At 40.0% G+C, this 20,208-nt stretch overlaps 1 protein-coding gene across 1 annotated transcript in view; it reads right to left on the bottom strand.

Annotated features, from left to right (window-relative positions):
• The window catches only part of myom3 (myomesin 3), a 129,455-nt gene that overhangs the window by 662 nt on the left and 108,585 nt on the right, over positions 1-20,208 (bottom strand). The window contains 10 exon segments of the mRNA XM_054740996.2: positions 28-50; positions 160-196; positions 278-438; positions 1,722-1,827; positions 10,184-10,222; positions 10,317-10,404; positions 10,633-10,743; positions 11,935-12,002; positions 15,356-15,415; positions 15,792-15,936. Of these exon segments, the coding sequence (XP_054596971.2) occupies positions 28-50; positions 160-196; positions 278-438; positions 1,722-1,827; positions 10,184-10,222; positions 10,317-10,404; positions 10,633-10,743; positions 11,935-12,002; positions 15,356-15,415; positions 15,792-15,936 (838 nt within the window).

The following is a 20,208-nucleotide window of genomic DNA, read 5'->3' as shown; positions in this document are numbered from 1 at the left end:
TGTCTAAAAATGAACAAAAATGCTCACTTTTTTCTGCAATAGCCACTTGCCTGAGGGATTAAATCAAAAACACAAATCAACATGACAGATATTAACAATCTATGTAGGTCTGTAACTTACGAGTTCTGTTAGGGACACGGCAACCCATGCAAGACTTACTTTAACCTCTGGTGCTCCAGCAGGGCCTCGGCAAAAACTGGTGACAGGTGCAACAACAAGGAGGATTTAAACATTCAGTGACTTTAATGTCTTGTTTTAAACCTTTTTTCCTGCTCACCTTCTGCGGAGAGTTCAAAATAACGTTTGTGCGTGTCTTTGCCGTCAAACATTTCCAAAGTGTATTTGCCTCTATCGTTTTCTGACGGGTTTGAAACGTCAATCCAGACTTTCTGCATGCTGCTGCCAGGTTTTACCCTGGCCTCCTCCATCCTCTTTTCCCTGCAAGAAAAGGAAAATGCACAGTTTAGACGGTGCAAATTTTACATAGACCAGTTATGCTTTTTATTTGTGCAGAATGCAGAATAAAAACATGATTGTGATGGTCAAAATCAGCTTTATTTACTTTTACTCATCAAATGCAAAGAAAAAACTAATAGAAAAACACTTTTATGGAGAATGATGCAAACGTAAATTTCTTAAATGACTGAATGTCTATTAAACACGGTTGTTGTCTTTGTAGCAGCCATCTTCAACTTCTCCAGCAGGTGGTGCTATCCACCTAGCTTAAAAATCAAGAAACACCAATGTTTGAGCCTGAGAATCTAAAAATTGCATCTAAAGTATTTCACAAACAAAAAAAGTCATCTGTGTTTGAATGCTGTTCTCTACATCACAGTTATTCAGTTCCGGGCCTCGAGGACCAGTATCCAGCACATTTTAGTGGTCCAAAACACTTGATTCAGGAGTTGAATCACCGGTGAAGCAGCTCATCAGGTGCTGCAGAAGCCTGTTAACCACCTACTAATTGAAATCAGGTGTGTTGAAGCAGGGTCAAACCCAAAACGTGCTGGATACTGGTCCACGAGGCTCAGACTACTGTACATCCTATCAAACGGTTGTCATCACTGGTGCATTTGTATGAAATCGGGAGGGGCGAGGCTAATTTCAGCTGGTAATACGAGACAAAAACAGATGATTAAGTTAAAATTTCCACAAGTTGTTTGTTTTATCTAGAATTTTAATACTGCTTGAAAAAAATAGTAGTTGCTTAAACAACAGTTTTAAACAATTTCATGGCAAATGAAATAATTCTTAACAGACACTTGAGCAAATGAAATCCTAAAAAACTAAACAGAAACATGGTGAAAGTTATCTTATATAAATATAAAGATGAGAATTAAATATATGGCAAAATACATTTCCATGTTTCAATAGAAATACTGCGTAGAAAGTACTAAAACTAGAACTGCTGTACTTGAGTGGCTTTTATCTCTTAATATGTCGTGTCCGATGTGTGAATATCTACAGGATTTCCAGCACACTTTTATGATCTGTTCTTTATGAGCTGCTGTCATAAATCCACTCTCTGGCTGGCAGTTTTCCTGCAGATGACTGTACATCTTCCTGATTTATTGCACTGAGTTCCACAGAATCTCTACATCTTGAAGTAAATAACATGAACACCCTAAAATAAATAAAAGACTAAGACTGTATCTACTAATAGAAAACAGCAGTTACCCATTCCTTTCATTGTCTCCTTACAGGACGAGAAATAAACTTACTTGAAGTGCCAGCTTGTCTTCAGGAAGCTGATGTAGTATCTGAGGTCGCAGTAGAGATTGAAACCTTCAGCAGTGCTTTGAATCTTCAGCGGACCAGCTGATAATGCTGAAAACAACATTTCTCAATTCAGTCCAGTCATCTATGTAGTTCAAAACTTTCAGTGCTGTGGGAAGTATGTCCTTTGTCTGCTTTTTTTGCCACATATAAAGATTTTAGAAAAGAAAACAGACTTCAATGTCAAACAAAGGTAGACTGAGGAAAACCAAAATGCAGTTTTTTATGATTTAATTATCTTAACCAATTGGGCCTGTGGGGAAAAAGTAATTATCCCCCTCTTAAATGTGATTTATATATAAAATCTCACTAGCCACACCCAGGTCTAACCTAGTCAGTGTTATCTGTAGAAATAAAAAAATACTTCAATAGAACTTGTCTGATGACATGAACCGTGCTAAAAGACCTCAAAAAGCAACACGTACTTCCCTTTTCTGAAGATATTAAAAACTAAAGAACCCTGGAAAAGACCTGAAGATCGGAAGCTACAATAACAAATCTGGAAAACAAGCTAACTTTTTTCATGTGTCTTAACAACGTTCTAACATAGCTATAAATATTTTGTAGAGATAAAAAAAAAGTTGGCTGCTACCACTTCAACAAACTACCAGAGACCTAAAAAAACACACCATTTGAAGTCACAGACGACAAAAGATGTTTGGACCTGAAAACGTTGACTGCTGTTAGCGCTATCTCGTTTCATCTGACAACATGAATTTTGGCGGACGTGGCTCAGGAATGATAGCCGGTGTTGGTACAGGATCGGCTTGGGGTCCTTCGGCTGCCGATGACGTCACATGACTGCAAATCTACTCGGCTTTCACACATACGTTTTGGAAAGACATCAGCAGTTTTGTTAATAAATTCCTGTTTGTTAACACCTAAATGTTTTCTTTATAATTGTAATTTGTTAATAAAACAGCATATTATCTTTGTTTTGTAAAGAATGTGAAACTGCATAAAACCAACATTGGACTGACAAAAAATAGAACAGTTCTTATATGTGAAGCCACATCTGTTTGTATTAATGTGGAGTCCGTCTGTATATTTCCTTAGTTGTTGTCTAAATACATTCTTTGACTCAAAATATTGCTTGATGTCTTTCAATAAAGTTCTTATATTATATTTTGTCCCATTTCATCAACATCAAGAGCTTTTGAGGGTCACCATTTATCATTTGCTTATATTTTACATTTCCTTTAGAATTTCAAACATATTTTCTCCAAAAAGTGTTGATTTTTGGACTACAGGACTACAACCGCTAAGACTACGACAGCAAATTTGTTCCGACCAATCAAAATCATAACGTGATAACATAACTTTCATAAGCTTCATGTTCAGCCAATCAACTACTTTGACATCATCGGCAGCCGAAGGACCCCGAGCAGATCCTGTACCGACACCGGAGGAATGAGAGTTCCGTGACCGTGTTTACATTTAAAAGCTAGCTTGTTTTGTAGATTTGCTATTGCAACTTTAGGTTCAGAGGTCAGGGCCAATGACTGATGAACCAAGGCGACATTTCACAACTTTGTCAACGTCAGTGTGTGTGCAACAAAGTGGAGGTAGTGTGATGGTGTGGAGTTGCTTTGTGGCCTGGATGACTGCAGGGCAGTGCTCCCCATATCTGGCTGCACCGTCACAGCGGCGTATCCCCTCTAGAGCCTTTCGCTATGCTGAGCAGGAGTGGCTGGAAGTCCCCCGCTCTAAATTGAGATCTAGGTGGGACCGGGCCTTCTCGGTAAAAACTCCAACCCTTTGGAACAAGCTCCCTCATGCAGTGAAGCAAGCTCTTACTCTTCAGGAGTTCAAGTCTGGCCTGAAAACTCAGGAATTTTTGCACACATGTCAGGCGTGGTGTAAAATTTTTTTATTTTAAAGGTCCCAAAAAAATCACAATAAAACTAGCTCCACAGCTCCCCCAGAATGTAAAAAATACCCCCCTCCATAAAGCTTAGTTTATTGTACAGTTATGAAATTCTGTACACTTGTAGTACTCAACAGTCCGCACAGAAAAGCCTCTTGCAACCATGGTCAACATCAAACAGGAAGTCGGCCATTTTGGTTTGAAATGGCAATTCTGACTCCGTTTTGGCCGTTTCTAGGGTCAGCTTCTGATTGATTTCCTCGATCATTTTTCGCACGATCGTCTCGAAAGTTCTGGGAAACTGCTCAGAAGGGATGGGCGATCAAATAGAAAAAAATAAAACTGACTTTTCGTATATGCTGAGGGGGCGTGGCCAGGCCTCGAATTTCGACTACTCGCCAAAAAATATAAATGGCTATAACTTCATACTCGAATAGAGTAGAGTTACAAAATTACTGTGGTCATTCGACATCCAGCCACAAACAAAATTGAATGGTCGGATGATGGCATCACACAAGCCCCGGCCCCTCAGGACCAAAAAGGTCAAGTTTTACTGTGATAGGTCCCAAATCGCCCCATTTCACTTAATCGCCACAAATTTTTAGCTGGTAACTCAAGACCTGTGGGTGTTTCTTGGTGTCACTTTATGGGAGTTTTCAAAAGAGGGCGGGGCTGTGACGGCAAGACGAAGTCAGGCATACCGCTGTGGTCTTACGCTTGCCTCCCATTTCGTAATTTCTAAAGATATCGCCACAAAACTTCTGGTGAGTGATCCTGGTCCCTTCAAACTTCTGCTATATACTCTTAAGACCACATACGTCAGAGTCAAGGCCCGCGGGCCAGATGCGGCCTGCGGAGCATTTTGATGTGGCCCGCGAGATAAATATCAAAAATATATTAAAACTGGCCCACTGGCCGATTTTACCGCAAAGACTTCAACTCCCATGATGCTTTGCGCCGTCAGCGCGGAGCCGACGAAGCCCCCTCCTTTGTGTTTTATCAGCGCCTGCTGCCGGTGTTGTGCCATAAATCGACTCGCTGCCAAAAAATGTTTAGCCACTAAAGAAAGGAAGGGGAAAAAATCAAATCGCTGGAGAATTGTTTATTTACATTTATACAACGTTTACATTCAATACAGGGCGCCATTTTACATTGTTTATTTATTTTTTAGTATAAAGGCTGTAACATAAAGAAAGCCAGTTCTTACCACAAACCATCTTTCAATCGCAAATATTGCAAAAAGGATTAATATATCCTCATTGTGAACGTTTAAGACAAATAGCAACACTTAAAACAACTTCCGAACTGGAAAAAACTAAGCTAATCATTTTTTGGCAGTGAGTCGATTTATGGCACAACACCGGTCTCTGCAGCTCCGCTGTCTCGCACAAACTACACTCCTCTCACTCAGCGCCGAGTTCACTCAGCTATTTTCTGACGTTGAAGCCCAGAAACGGAGATTCTAGATGCTCAGTAATGTGTTCACGACTGAAAGAGAAAGTTTTTCAACTAACTTCCAGACAGAGCTGATATAACTCCAGCGAGCAGCGACACGCTCAAACCAGCACGGCTCTGTGGCTGCTGTCGTGTTTCCTCCCCGACACACAACAACGTGGTCAAGCTGCTCAGACATGTTCATCAGCACAAACCTATGTGAGCAGCTGTTGTCATCTAATGTTGTCATTATTATGATGAAGATGAACAAAACAACAGGAGTCTCCTCCTCAGCTCAGATCAACCCCATGATGCAGGTATCTGGCTGGAACAGGTGAGCATCACAGTGAACCAGTGGAGCAAACTGAGCTTTAAATATGTTGGTTTTATGCTCTTTTTCTGCTCCAAAACATGAAAGTTAACAGGTGAGATGTTGCATTTTCATTTAAGATAAAATGATATTTTTATTTTGTTGTTGGCCTGTGAGAAAAGATTTAACCTACAGTAAACAGAAAGTGGAAAGGCTGCAGATAGATGAATAGAATAGAAAATCCCTTTATTGTTCCTCAGTGGGGAAAGCTAGATGTCACAGCAGCGATGACGCGTATTACAGGAGAAAAAAAGGAGAATAAAAAATAAGAAAAATGAATAAACAAGAAAACATAAATCCTGAATAGATTTTAAAATGCTGAATATACCACAAGTAATGAATACCACTGATGCCTTTTATTTAAAACTGACTTGCTCGTGTGTAATTTGGTTATTCCACATTCAGTGTTAATGCAGAAATAAGTTTGTTTCCAAATTTAAAAGTTCAAAATTGCATATATGTTGATAAAGAAAATGTGCAAATTTGCCGTCACTTTTTCAAAAATATTAAGTTTGGCCCTCGACTCCGTCCCAGAGTTTCATTTCGGCCCCTTGTGAGTTTGAGTTTGACACCCCTGCTTAAGACGTGGGGGAAAAATTCAACCATCAGATTTTTCAAAAGTTGAAAGGTGTGGGCATGGCTAAGCCTCAAACTTTGACCTTTCGCCATTACATTACTTGACGTAATAACTCCCATGTGCATGATCAGATCCATATCAGACTTTGTCTGTGTGATCACTGACCCCATCTCAAGACAATGACAATGTGGACAGCTGACATCACCTAAGCCTCGCCCCTGACATCAGGAAGTCGATTGTTTTATGGTGAAATGCCCATATTTGTCCACTCTAAGTTAGTCAACATGACACTAAGGTCATGCACTGTCGTCATGATGCTGTAATGACCATTCAGTTCTGATAGCTTTCCAGAAAGGGAGGGACTTTGATTCCATGGCGAATTCTGGCATGACGCCTTGACCTTACGCTTGACTAACTTCCGCAGCCTCCGATCTGCACGAGACTGAACATGGCAATCAACAATCATGCCCTTTAGCCAATGAGGCACAAACAGTTGGTGAACGTTGTATAATATCACCACAGCGCCCCCTACATACCTTTAAAACTGTAATAACTCGTACAGATGAGGTCACAACTGCACCAAACTTGCTATATGTCATCACACAAAGGCACCCGATGCAATCCTGTGGTCATTGGTTGATATCGCTTTACCTTCACCCCCTGACAGATATTAGGCCCTGAATAACACATGCATGATGCAATTCACACCAAACTGCACACCAATGATTGTTTGTCAACCTACAAACTGCTTCATGGAATATTTCCTAAATTTGGGACAGTGCCCCCTAGATACAATAAAACCTTTGTAACTACTGCAAAAAAGCTCCAAACTATATCAAACATGGCGGGAGTCATCACACAACTGCAATCAACACATGTATTTGCTCACTTGTTCAAATCACTTTTAACTCCGCCCACTTACAGCCTTTTGGCTCTAGATCAGGGGTGTCAAACTCAAACTCACAAGGGGCCGAAATGAAACTCTGGGACGGAGTCGAGGGCCAAACTTAATATTTTTTGAAAAAGTGACGGCAAATTTGCACGTTTTCTTTATCAACATATATGCAATTTTGAACCTTTAAATTTGGAAACAAACATATTTCTGCATTAACACTGAATGTGGAATAACCAAATTACACACGAGCAAGTCAGTTTTAAATAAAAGGCATCAGTGGTATTCATTACTTGTGGTATAATCAGCATTTTTAAAATCTATTCAGGATTTATGTTTTCTTGTTTATTCATTTTTCTTATTTTTTATTCTCCTTTTTTTCTCCTGTAATACGTGTCATCGCTGCTGTGACGTCTAGCTTTCCCCACTGAGGAACAATAAAGGGATTTTCTATTCTATTCATCTATCTGCAGCCTTTCCACTTCCTGTTTACTGTAGGTTAAATCTTTTCTCACGTGCCAACAACAAAATAAAAATATAATTTTATCTTAAATGAAAATGCAACATCTCACCTGTAAACTTTCATGTTTTGGAGCAGAAAAAGAGCATAAAACCAACATATTTAAAGCTCAGTTTGTTCCACTGGTTTACTGTGATGCTCACCTGTTCCAGCCAGATACCTGCATCATGGGGTTGATCTGAGCTGAGGAGGAGACTCCTGTTGTTTTGTTCATCTTCATCATAATAATGACAACATTAGATGACAACAGGTGCTCACATAGGTTTGTGCTGATTAACATGTCTGAGCAGCTTGACCACGTTGTTGTGTGTCGGGGGGGAAACACGACAGCAACCACAGAGCCGTGCTGGTTTGAGCGTGTCGCTGCTCGCTGGAGTTATATCAGCTCTGTCTGGAAGTTAGTTTGAAAACTTTCTCTTTAAGTCATGAACACATTACTGAGCGGCTAGAATCTCCGTTTCTGGGCTTCAACGTCAGAAAACAGCTGAGTGAACTCGGCGCTGAGTGAGAGGAGTGTAGCTTGCCCGAGACAGCGGAGCAGCAGACACCCAACTACCTCTGACTGCCTCGGCGCTGGAAAAACACAAAGGAGGGGGGCGCGTCTGCTCCGCGCTGCCGCCGCAAAGCATCATGGGAGTTGTAGTCTTTGCCGAAAAATCGGCCAGCGGGCCAGTTTTAATATATTTTTGATATTTATCTCGCGGGCCACATAAAAATGCTCCGCGGGCCGCATCTGGCCCGCGGGCCTTGACTCTGACATATGTGCTCTAGATGACCCATGAAACTTTGATGAGCAAAGATTACCTCTATGGGATTTAGTTGTAAATGGTCACAGCGCCCCCTAGATGGGTTCAAACTTTATCAACTTCTAAAGACAAGGTCAGAATGGCATTATACTTGGCTTGTATCATCACGTGACTGCACCAAACACATTGATGTGGTTGTTGGTTCAAATCCCTTTAGCTCCGCCCCCTTTCAGCTCTTTGGCTCTAGAAAGCACACGCAATGTCTGATTGATGCCAAACTACCACAGAACCATCTTTGACTCCCTAAGAGGACCTCAATGGGATTTTTATGTAATTGGTCACAGCGCCCCCTAGATAAGATTAAGAGGTAATTACTTCCTAAAACAAGGTCAGAATGGCATTAAACTTGGCTTGTGTCATCATATGACTGCACCAAACACATTGATGTGGTTGTTGGTTGAAACCCCATGTAGCTCCACCCCCTTTCAGATCTTTGGCACTAGATAACACACACACAACGTCTGATTGATGCCAAAATAACAGAAAACCATCTTTGTCAACCAAAGCTGATCTCAATGGGATTTTTCTGTAGTTGGTCACAGCGCCCCCTAGTTAACTTTAACCTTCAATGACTTCAAAAAACGTGGTCAGACTATCATTAAACTTGGTTTGTGTCATCACACCACCAGTGTGGTAAAGATAGATTATCCCCTAGTGGTTACATGTGTAATTTAATGGTGGGCTCAGAGAAGATGCTGAGTCAGGGTGAGGTGCAGACGAGGAGAATGTTGGAGGTTTCTGGTGTTGGGGTGGTCGATGTTTATCTTCAGCAGACGTGCCCGGGTGCAACAGACTACCAGCCAGGGTGGAGCGGCGCGGAGCTGCGAGGGCCGAACGACGCTGCTTGCAGCTTTATTTATTTTTTTGCTTTTTATCTACTATGATGTTTTTGTCCTTGTTTTCATGTGCTGTTCAGCACCTTGGGGCTCCACTAAGGTGGTAGACCGTGCTGTATAATTACATTTGATTGATTGGTTGATTGATGACTTGCTGTAATTGATAGAACAATGAAATCTGGTCTTTGTAGAGTAATCCTGAAGGGGAATGTCTGACCTTTGACCTTAAACAGGCTGCTCATGCTGAAAAAACTTCCATTGAGGTTGAATTAAAACGATTGGGACAAAATTCCTCCGCAGTTAGCTCGTTATCAAGCTAAGACAAAAACCTGTTTGCAGCTGTTTCTGCCAAGGATGTTACAACAAGTAACACTTTTCACACAAAACCTGGATAGTTTGGATATTTCTGTAAATAAATAAGAAGTTGTATACATGTAGCCGGGTATCCGAAAGACAAAAAACAAAAATGTGTTTCTACAGTGTGGCTGGACATCCACACGAAAGTGAAGATAAGATGCATCAAAAAAGATTCTTTTAAAAACTGACCTATCACAGAAGTTGCTTGTGGACGTAAATAACTGGGGTTTCCTGTTTTGCTCTGGTTTTGCTTGTTTACAAAGCAAAACTCCCACTCTACGTAGGAGACCACGAGCGAAGGACGATGTTAAAGACAGTTATTGAACGCCACTTCCATATTTAAGGAATCTTTTTCGGCAAAGACAAAGATGATTTGGGGAACTACTGCCACCTACAGGTTTGGCATGCTTACGAATGTGTTTTACAATGCACTGGAGTAATTTAGTGAAATTGAGGTGGTGTAGACCCAAATTTTTTCCAAGATGGGTGGGAGAGGATATTCGGTTTTACATGCATTTCCTAAAATCATCATACGACACCTGAATTTTAGAAGTTGCTGATCTGAAACAAATGTGACAAAAAAAAAGCAAAAATCGAAAACATACTTTTTCACAGCACAGAATTTTAAAAATCTTAGCATAACAAACATGTTGCAATAAAAATATTTTAAACTCAGCACATCTCAGGTTGCACAATAATGATCCTTTAAATGTGTGTGTGTGTGTGTGTGTGTGTGTGTGTAACTCACCGCATTGTTTACTCAGCTGCTGGAGAAGCTTGTCATATTCTGAAAAATATATGAATATTCCAAAGCCACCTGAGAGCTTGTTATGCAGCTGTTGCAACATATTACTGTGAGTGAATGTGAGGCGACATCTCACCACCATCTTGTAACTTCAGCAGGCTGACGTCCTCTCCTCTACCATCTGACACCACAGCCTTGAACGAGCCAGCCTCTTTCTTTGTAACCTGAGGTAAAATACCTGAAATTAATCTCTTAAATATCCCTGGAGAAAACCAGAATTCCTCATTTGATCTTTCATTTCCGGGTATGCTCAACTTCAACCCACTTGAAGGTGAACTCAGGAGTGTCTTCTTGTAAAACCCTTCAAACATACATACATCGTCTGATGCCGATATTCTAAAAAAACAGAAATTCTTTGAACCAGACCGGGACAGAAACGTAGATTTAAATACCTGCGGAATGGCGAGAGAGCTGACTCCTGATTCCTGATCATAAACAACCTCTTTTATTTCCATGTCCTCCTTGAACCACTTGAAAGATGTGTCCTTCTTTGTGTTTGCCACCTGTTTGCGTAGAGAATAATGCACACATATAAGGTTTACTCTGATTGTTTCTTGTACTTATGGAATTATACCTTTTTCTTCTCAAAGATGTAAAATATTACTTATGTAGCACTCAAACAAAGAAGTGATGAGTAAGGTCAGAATTCATGAAGATTGAGATTTAACGTATCTGACGTTTCTGGAACGTTTTCACCTGTCACGGACTGTGACTTGGAAAAGGTTAGCCGAACGCGGTGTTCTTGATCTATTTAATTAGGAGGGTACGTACTAGTCCTGACATGTTTTAAAGAGGAACCGTTTGCGGCTTTATAGGTGAGAGTTTAGAGATTGATGCAAAACCTAATAAAGACTAAGCAATAAGTCACAAAGAAGTGGAAATCATGTTTTTGTTCTGCACTGGAAGAAAAATGTTCATTGAAACACAAATGATGTTCCAGTCAGAAAATATCTTGGACATTTTCCATTGACTGTAGGAAATTTAGGTTTTTCCTCAAACATATTTTAATAATTAAAAAAGTAAAAATAAATAAATACTAGTGTATGGAAATAAAGTCACAATGAAAAAAAATCCTTGTTTTTAAAGGATTTTAAAGTGACAGTGTGTATTTTTCCTGGCGATAGGGGGCAGTAGATACCTAAATTGTTGCAAGCAAACAGTATTTTTGTGTTGGAGTAAGACCTTACCAACGGATGCCCATTAGGGTCAAAAAGCCCTGGGGAGTGCAAACTTCAGCAAAATGACAAGAATCAGACTCCCTTTCACCGCTGGCAACGAGTGAAGAGGTAAATGTGTAAAACAATGTTTATTAATGGTCAACGTTTTGTAATCATTTGTTTAAAATCAGTAAATGTGTTTTGTTCTCATTGGCTCCCATAGAAGGAAACACGGTGTCTAGCTTGAAAAGTTTGAAAAGGTTCTTCCTTCATGGACTTGCTACCTATTTTACCCAAACTGTAATTAGCAGAAGGAGATAGATGGATGAAATAATGATCAATCAAAAATAGTGGAAGATTACTTTTAACATGCATCTTTAAATAAACATTTTAGGTGATTCCTATTTTTCCTATTTTGATTTACTAACTAATTAGACCAATCAAGCACTTGGCTCATAAATATTAGTAAAGATTTTACTGATAAAAAAAGCTTTATTGTGTTATTATCATCAAGAAAATGCACGTGTAAAATATTACCTTGCACTTTATTAGTAATTCACAGTCCTCATTCACAGACCATGTTAAATATTCTTGGAAATATGGTCCTGAAATACAGAAAAATTATTAAAAATCTGTACTGAGCAACAGAAACAAAGATAACATAAATAATATGTTTATTAATGTAACTGTCAGGTTGAATAAAGACAATGAAACTAATAGAACATGACTTTGGAGGGGATTGTGTCCTTACATTTTCTATTTAGAATCTTTTTATGAAGCTTTTTTACATTTTCTGAACCAACATGTAGTCTTTGTACTTTGAGTGCCACATGGACTGTAAATGGTAAACCTGGAGTTGGACACTCCACTCGGTCAAGTGCACTCCAGGACATTTGCCCATACATGTAATCAAAACATGGAAGCACATCATATTTGGGCACTTCGCTCTCAGACTGCAGGTCTACTGGTGGTTCCCAGAATATCTAAAATTAGGATGGGAGGCAGATCTTTTAGTTATCAGGCCCCTCTCCTGTGGAACCAGCTCCCAGCTTTAGTCCGTGAGGCAGACACCTTGTATACTTTTAAGAATAGGCTTAAAACATTTTTATTTGATAGGGCCTATGGTTAAAATCTGATGTTAGCCTAAATCTGTACAAGTGGGGGAGTAGAGGGAGGTGGAGTGTACAGTCGGTAAAGACGGCTCTCCCTTGCCCTGCCTCCAACATGCCTCCATCTAAATAGGATAGATTATCCAGAGTTATCTCTGTAGTTATGCTGCTATAGGCTTAGACTGCTGGAGGATACACTGACCACTTTTCACACTCGACTACTTTCTTCTACAATCTGCTCTTTAACTGTATTATTTTCTGCAATTTCAGCTGTTAACTTTATTTTCTCTCTAAGTGTTTTTCGTCTAGCACACTGTTGCTAACCACTAAAACATTCTCCCTCTCCTGATAATAACTTTTTGCTTTCCTTAACGTTGGATGTGCTACTACTAGTTTATCCGTTTAATTATAGATCCACTAGGATAAATACAATAAAGTGCATCTCTCACCAAATAGAATATTTACTAAGAAATCACAATATAACTATAGACACATTACTTTGTCTTTGTCTGTCTGAGTGTGTGTGTGTGTGCGTACGTGTGTGTGTGTGTGTGTAGGTGTGTGTGTGTGTGTGTGTGTCTGCTCTGTCTTCTCAATCCCCAGTGAGTCGTGGAGGATGGCTGCTTATACTGAGCCAGGATTCTCTGGAGGTTTCTTCCTGTTAAAAGGGAGTTTTCCTCTCCACTGTCGCTCTATGCTTGCTTAGTATGAGGATTGCTGTAAAGTCACTGACACTAGTCAGTGACTTGATGCAATTTGCTGGGTTCCTTGTATAGGAAACATTATTTCTGATTGGCTTAATGAACTGACCTGAATTGGAATGTTAATTATGTGAAGTGCCTTGAGACGACTCTTGTCGTGATTTGGCGCTATATAAATAAAATTAAATTGAATTGAATATTTTAAATTTTTCTTGCATTAAAGGAGCAAGTCACTCAAATCAACGTTTTTTTTCTGATAAACTATATAATAGTGATGGGAATTCCGGCTCTTTTTGGCTCAGCTCACCAAAAAGAGCCGGCTCTCTCGGCTCCCAGGTGGCTCCTCAGATTTTCTGTTGCGTAGAGTACATTTATAACGAAAATAATGCAAAACTACATGTAAAATGATTTACTAATGTAAAAAAAAATGCAATATATCAAATATTTATCATTTCTATGGATTTAATAACTGAACACTTAAAGAAATCTCCACTTTCCGACTGCTGGCGCTCATTTTCTCACGGTCTTTGTCGCACTCTCCTCTCTCTCACTCGCCTTTTTCCACTTCCTCATTCCCTCTCGTCGCCCTCCCTCATATGTGCTCTGCTGTGTGTCTGAGTCTGATCCTCCCTCTTCCCCGTCCCTACTGCTCTGTGTGTGGACAGTCTGGACACGCAGTTACACATGTTGACCAATCACCTGTAGCTTTCACCAAAGCAAGAGGGGAGGGGACGGCTCCCAATGACGAGCCGGCTCCCGTCGTTCACTTCAAAGAGCCGGCTCTTAGAGCCGGTTTGTTCGCGACCGACAGATCACTACTATATAAATGAGTGTCTAATCATGCTGCAGACACATGTAGTCAATGTTTTGGCACTTTAGTGCATCTTAGTTAAAATTTAAATATTCTGCCGAAACTGCCAGTGTTGCGCCCTTTTCAGGTATAAACTCTGCACTGCATTTGAATTTAAATCTGCCATCGCTATTGGCTATGGGGTACCCTATGATGTTAGCTGGTACATTATGATTTCACAATGTGGCTATGATCCTGTGTGTGTGTTTGTTGGCGGTTCAGCCCTCTCAGTCTGCTAGGCCATGCCTCCTTTTGGTGCATTGTCCACACAGAAAATGGGAGTGGAGTTAGAACTTGTAGGAGATGACTAGCTCTTTAATGAGCAAGTCATCATCTACCAGGGTCTTACTCCACTCCCACTTCCTGTTTGAAAAATGCAACAAATGCTGTTGCCTGGCAGACCGAGAGGGTGGAGCTGCTAACAAACACACACACACACACACACACACACACACACACACACACACACACACACACACACACACACACACACACACACACACACACACACACACACACACACACACACACACACACAATTGTGACATCATAATGTACAAACTTACTTCATAGTGTAACTCTTAGCCAATAGCGATGGCAGATTTAAATTCAAATGCAGTGCAAAGCTTTTACCTGAAGAAGGTGCAACACTGGCAGTTTAGGCAGAATACTACAATTTTATCTAAAATGCACTAAAGTGCCAAATTATTGCATGTGTCTGCAGCATGATTAGACACTGGTTTGTACAATTTATCAGCAAAAAAGCTGATTTTGGGGTGACTTGCTCTTTAAATTTTAAAGTAACATAAAAGTGATCACACTACAGACCCCAGCTTTAACCTCCTAAGACCCAGCATTCACATATGAGGACATTGGATTCTTGCACTATATTTTATTTAACTTTTATATCATTTAGAGACACTTGATTTTGACTTTGTTTAAAAAAGTAACTTTCTCTTTCCTTCTTTTCTGAAGTTGGTCACCATTTTTATTTAAATAAATTTTTATCTGAGTAACATTTTGTTCACGTTTATAAGAGTCGACTAATCTATAATGGCTAGAATAATTTTTTCTGTTAAATCACACCAAAATCAAATTCAGGTTTCATAGGTTAATGTTCAAGTTTCTTAATGATTAAGTGAAATAGAAAATCTGCTGTTAAAAATGACCAAATGTGAAAACTATCTCTAGCAGTACCTAGTAGGAATAGCATTTTTGTCATCAATTAGTAATCATTTGTGACTATTTATATTTTTCTTTTATTTAATGTGAGTTTTTGAAGTCTGTGGATCTCTCACCTGCTTTTCTTTGAACATCTCGTCGATTTGCATCAGCCAAGGCCAAAGTCTCCCGAAACTCTGAAAGAACATCAACACTATCAGACTAAATCAGATCTGAATCTGTTGCCCTAGAAGTTAAGAGCAAGAACAAAAATATGCATGAAGTAGAATGACAGATGCGATAAATTCCAAAGATTGAAGCGTTCTGCATGCCACCATCTCTGGTTTTCTGTGCTGCTAATCCCCGTTTGTTAGTTTGTTAATTGTTCCAATCAATTAGGGGTGATATTTCCTTGCTTTTGATCTGCAACTGCTGGAGATAGGCACCAGCTCCATGTGGCGCTTACAGGAAGGTGGTTTCAGAGGATGGATGAATGAATAAATGAGAGCTTTTCCTCTGATACATAAGACAGACAATGAGGCAGCTTTGTGTTAGAGTGAATAAATGACATACTTTGATCTACGAAGACCAAAGTGCACTGGTTCTTGGCGCGGCCGTCTTTCAGCTGAGCCGTGTACGAGCCCTCGTCGTCCTCGGAGAGCTGATCAAACAGTATCTCCACCAGACCTTTGGCCTTGTTGAAGTTGATCTTATGGTGCTGCAGGAGAGCAAACAAATGTTACGGCGCAGAGCTCATCAGCAGACAAACGATCCCACTGGAGATTTGACAGAGAACACATCACGAATCAGAGAGCACAGAGTCTTAAACAACATCTGCACTGGGTGGATAAAATAGTTCTGCGTTCCAAAACATGCAAATACACACAAATAAGCAGAGGAAGCAGACCTCCAGCTCCTTTTCATGGCTTTGATGTTCACCGAGTGAAGCGTATGCCTCGCATGTTGATGGGCCCCAGCGGTGGATGTGATTTGTGAAGTACGGCAAGCCCAAGGACCCTAATCAGTTTAATGGCGTTTGAATTTGCAAACCTCAGCTGTGATCATTTAGAAATAATGTATAATCAGTACTGTTCAGATGCAGCGCCGATATTGGGAAATAATGGAACAAATGAAAATGAAACGCGACTGGAAGCTGCTGAATATAAAGCATCTACACACACAAACACACACACTGTGAGGCCTGACAAAGTGGTGAAATGGCAATAAAGATTCTGCGTTGCACTCATTGTTTTCCCTGTGGCCACCTTGATGCCTGCTTCAATAACCCAGACGACGGTGCTGATTATGTTCAGCCTGCTGTCATAACATATACTCATGCTAAATATGTTTGTTCACGTTCGGTTTGCATTCCTGGATGGTTATGATGTACCTCTTTGTGGGGGTCATTTAGGTTTGAATCCCATTCTAACATACCGGGTCACATCATTTTGTTTTTTCTGCAGTAAAACAGGGAAAAATAATTTCACTAAGTCTGACTATTACAGCCACTGCCTCCTATGAGAAACCACGTACGCATTTTCACACTTGTGACGCTGTTTTAAACACACAGTGGTGAAAAAAACGTACAGCTCTCTTTTGATTTTACTTCTATTTTGTTACAGTTATGTTTCCAAACATAATCAGATTAAATACAAAATGTTTTTAAATGATTTTGTTTACCAGCCTGCCGCCATGACTAACAGTGATTAATGGTATTATTTGAAAAGTTGGGTTCAATTTCCCAAGCCACACTCAGACCTGACTACATCAGACCTGTAGAATTAAGAAATCACTTTAAACAAACATGTCTGACAATACAAAGTAGGCTAAAAGATCTCAAAAGCAACAAGATGTGTCTGGTTCTACCGAAACGCATCAACATCTATGGCCCTTTTCCACAAGTACCCACCCAGCACAGCTCGACTTGGCTTGGCTTGACTAACTCACAGCTGTAGTGGATGAGCTCGTCATAGCGGAACAGCCCTCAGAGACAGGGAAAGACAGACACAACACAGCACAACACTGGAGGACATGGTAGTAATGTTGAACATTTCAGATGGACCTGGCTGCAACATTTTGCTCCGTTTGTAGATTTTTGTAAGACTCCAAAAAGAAACGGCCCAGAAGAGGCTGCAGGCAGCAAGGTGACTTCACCCCCAACCAATCATTGACTCCACCCCTCATCTGATCATTGACTCCACCCCAGCCGATCATTGACTCCACCCCCCATCTGATCATTGACTCCACCCCTAGCCGATCAGTGACTCAATCCTGTAACTAACCAGTGACTTTAACCCCTAGGTAACTAACCAGTGACTTTAACCCCTAGCTGATCATGTATTCCAACCAATCAGTGACTCCACCTCTTAGCCGATCAGTGACTCCATCTCCTAGCCACGATGTTTTGTTAATGTCCTGGCTCGGTACGCTTGGAACCATATGGAAGTCGGTACTAATAAGGGGGTGAAAAATTGGTACCTGTTACAAGTAGAAATGCCTTGGGACTATGTTGAGTCGAGTCCAGCTGCGCTGAGCGGGTACTAGTGGAAAAGAGCCATAAAACTCTGCAGGCCTCATTTTATTTTATTTATTTATTTTGCCTTTATTTAACCAGGTTGGTCCCATGATACAAGATCTCTTTTGCAAGGAAGACCTGGCCAAGACAGACAGAGCCGCAGCACAAGTTACAACATTAATACACATTCAAAATACAAAATTCACATTTAAATACATTTCCACATGAACTCAATTAAAACATGAGCACACTGATAGTATGGATAGTCTGGATTCCAATGACCTAATCAGTCTTAAATCCACTCAAGGAATTTGGTTACAGTTATGGTCGATGATCTCAGAGAAAATATTCTGTGAACTGACGAGACAAAAGTGTAATTTATGGAAGGTGCATGTCATGTTGGATCAAGAGAAAGTTTCACTCTTCCATTTAGAAAAATGAACATCACACCAACAATCCAACTTGGTGGAGGTAGTGTGATGGTCTGGGGCTGCAGGAGCAAGAGCCGGACCTCTTGCTATGATTAGCGGAACCATGAATAAAACAGACAGCTCTTGATGAAAAAACATTCTGAATTGAAACAAGGTGTTTGGTTGCAATTATTAGGGGCATAAAAAGAAGTTATTAGGGTGAGAGAATAGTTACCTTCTTGGGTCAGGTTGGTTTGGATAGCTTTTGTCCCTTAACCCTTTGGTGCATAATGGTCACTACAGTGGACAGGTACTCAAAATTGTTATTTCTTTATTTTTGCTATTAAGCACAGCTGTTGAAGACTTTATTGCATGTGAGCCCCTCCATTTGGACTTCAGTTAGTCAAGCCACCATATTTAATGCTCAGAATGCACGTTGTACACTGAGATGGACATGTAATAAATTATTTGTAAATTAACAAAATGGTACAAAAAATATTTGTTGAAATTTGTTTCATTCACACCTAAAGATGAATGAAAAAAATTGTTTAAAAAATCATGGTTGAAGATTTCATAATTCATGCATCAGAGGGTTAATAAATACAATTGCTGTATGAAAACCACACATCAACTCAAAAGATTCATATTTTCATCCAAAAAAAAAAAAAAATCAAAACTATGTCATTACCATATTGGCTGTCAATCTGTATAATTTTCAAAAATAAAGTAATTGAAATAATGTTGGTTTTCAATTAGTTTGTTTATTTGCTTTCTTTCATCAGCCTCTAATGAAACGCGACACATTTAGCAGATGTGTGCTCCGTCTTTGCCTTCACCTCGGGTGATCTTCCCGTCCTCCAGACTTCATCACATTAACTCAGCTTCCAGTCCTCTCTGCTGCTTCACACACCTGCTCTTCATCTCTGCTGACAGCATCTATTTCCTGCCTTGCAGGATGTTTACTAAACCACTAATTGCTGTTTTGGATTCACGCTGACTTGTCACAAAGACATATGCATTCACTCTAATACAAAAGTAGAGAGATTCAGGATGTGTGCAGGTTTTCCCACATTTGAAACACAAAAAAGCAAATTTGAATAAAGCAGACCATCAGTAGTATGGGATCTAAATATATAAAAGAAGTTTGTGGAGGACTGGATTAAAACAGCTTTCTTTGCTGATGACTCTTGTTTTCAGTCATGTCCAAATTCTGTCAAGACTTTAGGGACAATGTTTAACAGAACAGCATGTAGTCTTTTTCTCTTTCCCATCTGGACAACTTGACTTCAAGCAGATTACAAAACAGCTGGAGGAGTGGCAAGATGTTCATATTTACCATTTGTAGAAAAAAGAGAAGAAAACAAATCTGCTGGATGATTATTATGCAGACTCTTCTTTCGAAAGGGGCTTTTGCAGAAACATTATGGTGGCTTTATATTTGACCTACTGTAGATAGCTTTTTGATTGACTTCACTTTGGAAAAATAATGAGTTCTGATTAAGTTCAGAAGTAATGATTTAGAAATAAAAAGGAGACTGCGCATAAAGTGGCATCATCCATTTCTAGGCTACGACCTCTGCTGAAACAAACATTTTTTTGAGACTGGAATTGTTTTAAAAGTCAAGTTCACTAAGAAACGCATAATGCATGCTCTTTTTGAATTATGATTGGTCACTCTGAGTTTCACACACAGGCTGAACATGAAAATAGTCTTCTACCCCCATTTCTTGTATTAGCTGCAGAAAGAAAATAGACGATGAAACTCTTGGGTTGGCAAAACTGCATAGATCTACATCACACTGCAAAATTAGCATTCAAAGACTCGCACATCTTGATTTAGTGGCCAGGGGAGAGTAGAGCCTGTCTAGGCTAGTAAGCTAAACTAAGCTAAACGTTATGTAACGTCACGAAATGGCCTGATTTTGAGATCGCACAGGTCAACTGCACAGCCAGGTCAACTTACCCTGGCTATGACACATCCTACAGTATCTTTTCTCCTCACAGGAGTCTGGGAGTCTACACGTAGTCCCTTTAATCAGAGCATGCTTCCACACACCAGCTGGAC

The sequence above is a fragment of the Nothobranchius furzeri genome, chromosome 5 (assembly GCF_043380555.1).
Source record: "Nothobranchius furzeri strain GRZ-AD chromosome 5, NfurGRZ-RIMD1, whole genome shotgun sequence".
Classification (NCBI taxonomy): Eukaryota; Metazoa; Chordata; class Actinopteri; order Cyprinodontiformes; family Nothobranchiidae; genus Nothobranchius; species Nothobranchius furzeri.
Note: the sequence above shows the minus strand (reverse complement) of the source record. Positions and strands in the feature narration are given on the sequence as shown.